The 7,023-nt window shown below is 43.7% G+C and overlaps 1 protein-coding gene across 1 annotated transcript; it reads left to right on the forward strand.

The window, feature by feature from the left end:
- Positions 1-347: 347 nt before the first annotated feature.
- Positions 348-5,968, forward strand: LOC307084284 (major intrinsically disordered Notch2-binding receptor 1-like; the record flags this gene model as incomplete). The annotated part of the gene is made up of 3 exons (XM_079748607.1): positions 348-2,357; positions 2,738-2,959; positions 5,765-5,968. 3 exons carry the CDS (start codon positions 348-350, stop codon positions 5,966-5,968), a joined length of 2,436 nt encoding a protein of 811 aa, XP_079604733.1.
- Between the last annotated feature and the right edge of the window lie 1,055 nt (positions 5,969-7,023).

Consider the following 7,023-nt stretch of genomic DNA (forward strand, 5'->3'; position numbering starts at 1 on the left):
AAACAAGGTCGCTGCTTCAGTTCGGAGTCAGACCCTACCAGATTTAATCTGAGCGACTCAAAACCCCTGGCTATTGTGGGTGTCTACCTGAAAACAACAATTGCTTCTCAATCGCCCAAATAAAGTTGGATTTCTTAAAAATATATATTGTAAGCCCATAGATAAAAATATATATTTGTACTTTTTTGAATCGTTAGTGGTTTGTTAAATCGTTAATATAGGCCTGGTTAATTATCGAATTATTCAGAACAAGACAATATGTGCTACTATCATCACTGATCCCATCCCTCCATTTTCTTTTTCAGTTTAACATCCCGGCCACAAAAATCCCCTCGAGGTGAGCAGTCATGGCGAACCTACAGCAGGAGTACCCCTTGGTACTGCTGGGGATACTGGAGGAGCTGGCCAACATGCGCCACTGGCTCTCTTTCCAGGACCTCTGTCGCATGGTCAGCACCCGGTTCGATCTGGAGCACCTCGTTGAGCTCCGAAGCCTGCTGTTTGCGGCGGCCAGTCAAGACCCGTGCTTCCCTGCTACCCTCTTCAGGGACCGCGTTGCAGTCCGAAATCTGGGGCTTTCCCCGATAGGCGTGGCTGCGGATATCGTTACAATCTTCAATCTCATTCAGATGACAAGTGGTGCTTATGATGGCAACCAATCGACGAGGAGCGAGGCGGCTATCCCCATCGACCAATCCCTGGGACCCTCTGAGCTGCTGAGCTTTACTGGAAGGGAAAGAGCACGTTCCCACTCTGACATTGGAAGCAAGCCCATAGATCAGCACTTACTCTTCCCCAAATCGAATTATTCAGCCTACAAGCGCGGAAGCCTCCCGCCGGATCCCATCTCACTTGTGTCCTCTCCTCCGGCCAGAGCAAGGGCTGTGTCTTTCAGCCTGCCGCACAACTCCCCTTTATTTTCGGGGGATCAGTTCACAAGCCAGGACATGCAGAACATGTACCTGCCCCTGGAGACCGACAGCGAGTCTAGCGGAGAGTCTGTCCCTCCAGAGGTGTTCGAAGAGGAGCAGGAATCCGCTGTCGACCAGAAGAGAAACATCTTCAAGAAGGATTTCCACAACCAGCCACCGCTAATACCCCAGGTGACTATTAGCAGTGAGTCTCCTAGTCCTGGTCAAGTGCCGAAATCCTTTGATAACCTTAGCTTTGAGATGCTGAACAACCCTTACCCGTCACCCACAGCTGTTCAGCATTTACCGGAGCAACAGGTGAAGCATGAGAGCTTGGATGACCTGCAGGACTCCACCTACTTTGGGCCGAGGTCAAAGGCCGAGTGGTCCCCACGTCACCTCCAACCCCCCAGGACCCAGAAGTCCATGTGGACCAACAAGAGCCATAGTTTGGAGGACCGGGTCGGCGCAGGAAACATGGGGTTGGGCTTGGAAGCATCAGGGGCCCCGTTCCCGCGGCGGTCTTCCCCGGCGATCAGCCTTCTTGGGGCCTCTTTGGCAGGGGAGTTTAGGAATAGCCTCATGGTGGACAGAGGTGATGGGGCCAAGGCTCAGGGGACCCAGACCGACGCCCCGGACCACAGAAGGCTCCGCAGCATGGTCCACGCCGACCGCCTCTCCTTCATGACCTCTCTGGACGACCCCGAGTTCGGGGAGGACGACATCAGCGCCATATTCCGTTTCCTGGACGACATGAGCATGTGCGGCTCGACGGGCGTCCTGCACCCCGGCGAGGGTATGGCGGCCGCGAACCCGGACACCCACGAGGGGAGGAGGGGTCGCCTGGGTCAACTACAGAGACTCTTCCACTCCCTGGAGAGCACCGACGACGGTGGCCTCAAGGCCAGTGTCTGCAAGTTGCTCCTGCGCATGAGCCAGATCGAGCGGCAGCTGGAGGGCCTTGCCGAGGTCAAGTCGGAGATCTCCCAGGTCCTCTCTGCCCTGCAGCGGCTGGACGAGAAGATCCAGCAGCCCGTGGCCAGGGGCGGACAGGGCACCGGGGGCGGCCGGTGGCTGGAGCCTCTCAGCGCCGGTGTGTCCTCTTTCAGCAGCCACCCGGTGACTCCTGGCTCTGAGACGTCAGAGCCCCAACCTCTGTCCGTGTCCGGGCTTCTCTACCCGAGGACGAGCAGCAGCAGCCTGGACTGGAGCCGGTGGAACGCCGGGGGGCCGATGGAGAGTGCCAAGGATCAGGCTGAGGTTTCCAAGGGCTCCAAGGAGGGGAAGAAGGAGGCGTCCTCTCGACGGGCCTCCAGAGCCCATGCCGAGGAGAAGGCCATTTCAGATGCAAAGCGTCCCAGTGTGTCACACTCTGCACGGGAATGGGCAGTTGCGTTCTCTAAAGGCAAAGACCACAAGTCCTCTTCGTATGAAAAAGGTGGACAGGTAAATCAACTTTTTATTTTAAATCTTTGTTTATCTTAAATTCCATTGCAAATGATTTGTGTGTGGGTGTTTGTGTGGATGGGAGAGTGTTGTGTGTGTGCATCTGTCAATGCATGTTTGTGCATGATATTCCATTATACATTTAAAAAATGTTTATTTCTACACCCAAACTGTTTTCAGCCTATAATACTGTTGGTAAACAAACCCTTAATGCTGTTTGTGATGGTGACCCAATGCTTCTTGGTAATAATAAGGTAGTAACAGTTATAAAAGTAATTGATGGTAATATACTCATAATGCCTGCCCCTGGCATACTCTTTTATTACATATTTCACCGGCATCTTAAAGCTGTAGGATTCTTCACTATTTCCACTATTCAGGTGGATCAGACCAACAACAGCACAACCAACCTGCTTTCTCAGAAGCCCCCAACCCTGGTGGAGCAAGTGTTTAACTCGGGCTTGTTCAAGCAGAAGGACAGCAGTCTGATGGGTGGGATGAGCTCTGGGAAGGTCATGGAGTCGAGATTGGCTGAGGGGAGGGGAAGACCAATCTGGGCGCTCCATGACAGAGAGTCCCCCGTCTCCCCTTTAAATATGCAGGTATGATCTGTCCTTTGTTGACCTATAAAAAGACTGAAATACATCCATGGGGCTTTGAGGAAAAAACAAAGATTTGCTGGTTGTTAATGTATTATGAGTACATTGTTCTGATGTTGAAATATTGCCAATTTACAAAGCTGAAGAAAGGCTTTTAGGATAGTTTTTATAAAAGATAGGAGTGTACAGTTGAGAAACATCGATCAATAACAATAAGTAAGTAAGTAAGTAATACATTATTTATATAGCACTTATTAAAACAAGCAGTTACAAAGGGCTTCACACACACACACACGCACGCACGCACGCACGCACACACACACACACACACACACACACACAAGAAATATAAGTAAATAATAAAAAATATATATAATCACAGCACATTGAGAGACAAACCAAACTAAAACCAGAACATAACCAAAAGATGAGACTTGTAGGCAGTGGGCTGAGGTTGCGTATCGGCTTTAGCTTTAGAAAATAATAATCACCATTAAGGGACAACCTGGATTTCTAAAGTGTAGATCGAATTTTGTTTGTTGCGACCCAAAATTCTTGCACATCTTCCCAAAACCATAGTCTAAAGTTCATTAAACTGGCAAACGCTGCGGCCTACTATATCGAACCAATAGCATGCTAAGATGCTGACGGAGGGATGTCATTAACCTATCAGATTTATTTGCATTGAGCACAGCTGTTAAACTGAGGATTCAAAGGATGGATATAACGGAAAACGGTAGAACATGGTAATAACAGCATCAGCACCACTCCATGTGTGAGGGTAAGTATTAATATTATTTGAAAATGCGAGCTATGCAAGTTGTTCATCATGGAGCTGTGTCAAATGAGTTGTCACAGAGGTCGTTGTGCACCGCAGAAGTTATCCCACTACCATTATTCCTATTTTTTCCTTTATGTTATTAATATCACAGATCATCAAGTGTTTAAAATAAGTACTTGCGTCTCAGACATAAGGGGTACTAATGCTTGAATGTTTTTCATAATAAGTCCTACAGATCATTTTGACTGTCCCACCACCTTTGGGGATGGTAGCAGGTGTGTAAAAAGGTTGGGATTGACTTCTTTGTGTGTCAATTGAGTAGATCATTTGAGATGAAATACAGCCAACCTGTTTTTAATGGATGTGGTTTTAATGTTTCTGGGCACTTCAATGTACATGGACTTTAGAAGTAATGGGAATGAGTGAGGGGCTTGATTATGTTGTGCTTCTCTTCAACAGTGTCCACTGTAGCTAGATGGCCACATGCCTCTCTCCTGTGACTGAATCAGGTGAGTTTGGGATGTGATTCATCAAATAAATCATCTTCTCAGTCCTACAAATTGGTCTTTCACTGAACAAGGGTGCAAGTGTACTTCATAAGAAACGTTGGTTCTTCTGAAATGAAATGTGTCAAATATCAATGTGACTTGTTACTTATTTCCATTATTTTTTTCCACTACAGGTTTAAGAATCAAAGTTGAAGTTCAAGATCCACATTCACCCTCCTAGTCATTGCATGTTTGATATGAGCTTTCTTTTACAGCCTCTTCTTGAATTAAAACCGCCTTTTCTCTTTTCCAAACTTGTTTTATCTTTGTGAGGTTAGTGAAATGGCTGCCACAGTCCCTGTGACAGCCTGTGTGAGCTGGTATAGCAACAAGCACCAAGTTTAATCTTTGCACTACACATGTACACAAAAGATGGGTGCAAGAGTAGTCTAGTGGTTGGATAATTTTTTTATTACGTTATGCTCCTCATTTTGACAAAATTTTGAATTTCCCAAGAAATACAATAGACCTCAAATTTGTGAAATAAGATGTGTTAAATATGTGAAAATCTCACAAAGAAACTTTTAAGTACACCAGTAAATTAACGCCAGAAGACACAAGTTCTTTCATTAAAAAGCAAGGATGGTATTGAGTAATATTTCTAAAATATTTAAATTTGTGTTCAATCAATTATGAGCTAGAGAGACTGTTAACTTTGGTTAAACCTCTAGCTGTTTTTGTGGAAGAAATTTCAGTGAATATGATTTTAAAATCCCCAATCTAGATGTCACGACGAGCAAGTACAATGTAGCTAATGTGCAAAACGATAAATGTTGAATACGAAATGTTGCATTTTATAGTGTGTGGTTGCATCGAAAATCGTTTTTTATTTTAGCTTCGTTGACAGCAATATGTGGTTGTACGTTTGAACATTTTCAATAATTCAAACCACATGATTGACATGATTTAATAACTGAGATTGAGGCATTTAAAGCACCCCATTGGATGATAACTACAAATATGTCATGCATGTCAGACCCAAAGCGGACTGCTCTCTTTGCCAGAAAACGTAACGAACAAATTTAAAGATAAAGAAAATATGTGCAAGAAGTACGGTTGGCAATCAATTTTTTCATTTGTTAAAAACTAGAAGTTGTCAAAATATATTGGATCCTCCTTTGACAGGGATCGTCTAAATACAAAAAGTCTCCTGTTGGCCCACCGCCTATTGGATCAACAGACAGACTTCTGCATAAGAGAAGTCTACTCTATCTTATCTATACCAGGGTTTCTATATATCTCTTTAAACATTCCAGCAAATGTGGAATCAGCAAATGTGACAGATTGGGGAAGATGGTTCCAGAGGGTCTGTGCTAAACAGCAAAGGTGCAATCAACTTTTGTTTTGCAATTGGAGGCAGAAAGTAAATTCTGAGTAGATCTTAAAATCTTGAAACATTTCTTGCCTAGCATTTGGTACAATTAATAACTTGGAGTCTCTCTCTTGGCACCTTGTTTGAAGTATTTGTCTTCTTCGCAGGGCCAGGAGTCTCTGAACCCCACCAACATGGACTTCTGGATGGAGGACACCTACACTCCTGGCTATGATGCGTTACTCAGGCGCAAGGAGGCCCACCTTCGCAGGGCCAGGGCCTGTAAATTAGGGGCACTGATTATCATCTCTATAATCGTAATTCTGGTTATTGTTATTCCTGTTTGCACCATGGGCATAAAAAGGTCTTGAAAAAGTATATAAATATATATATATTGTTGACCATTTTTCTATTTTTTTGTTGAATAGTTTGCTTGCCTTACATGTGTTCTCATTAATCAGAAGAAAAATGTGGCAATCTTCAGGGGAAATAACGGAAAACTGTGATGCAAGATGCTAATAACGGAGTTGGTAGTCAATATCTTCAAGATGTTTCATTACACTGCTTTGCATGCATCAGGCATGACTTTGGAACAAATAGCAGGAATTGGATTGCAGCCTAGTTTTACAATCATTGATCCTTAATTTTACAATTGCATTACATAAAGTCATTACTCCCATTACATTATTAATTTGATGGAATTTGATTTAAGTTATTACATTTTATTTCATTTCATTTAAAAAATAAGCTACACATTAGAACAGGGTAATGGGGTGCTAAGGTTTTAAGTTATTTACTCAATTACTTAAAAATCTCAGAGTTTAGACTCAAACTAGATTAACTGAGCAAATCCAAGTTTTTTATTTAGTCTGCATCCTCTTAAAGGGTAATTCCGGTGTAAAATGGATTTGGGATATGTTTTGTATGATAACGAGTTGAAACGTTCGTTTTGGAGCACAAAATATAGACACTTTCTTCAGTTGGCTGTTTTTAGCCGATTCTATCAAAACGCTATAAACTTGGAACGATGGGGGCATTTGTTATGGTAAAAACTAAATCGCTATTTTAAACCACTTAAAAGGCTAAACGTAGCCTGACACTTCTTTGGTAGTATAATAAGGGTCTTAACATATAAAACGAGGCATTGAGGACTTTGTAAGTGTACAGATTGTTTATTAAAAAGGACATTATATACACACAATACCATCAGTAGATCACCCGTCGACGCCATTTTGTTTTTAAGACTCGATAAGTAGATTGGCGAACACAGAGCTTGCGTGTTGCTGTTGGATGTCACAATCTCTGTGTTCGTCAATCTACCTATCGAGTCTTAAAAACAAAGTGGCGTCGACGGGTGATCTACCATAACCAGTGCCCCCATCGTTCTAAGTTCATAGCGTTTTGATAGAATCGGCTATAAACAGCC

The sequence above is a fragment of the Pollachius pollachius genome (assembly GCF_949987615.1).
Source record: "Pollachius pollachius genome assembly, chromosome: 12".
Classification (NCBI taxonomy): domain Eukaryota; kingdom Metazoa; phylum Chordata; class Actinopteri; order Gadiformes; family Gadidae; genus Pollachius; species Pollachius pollachius.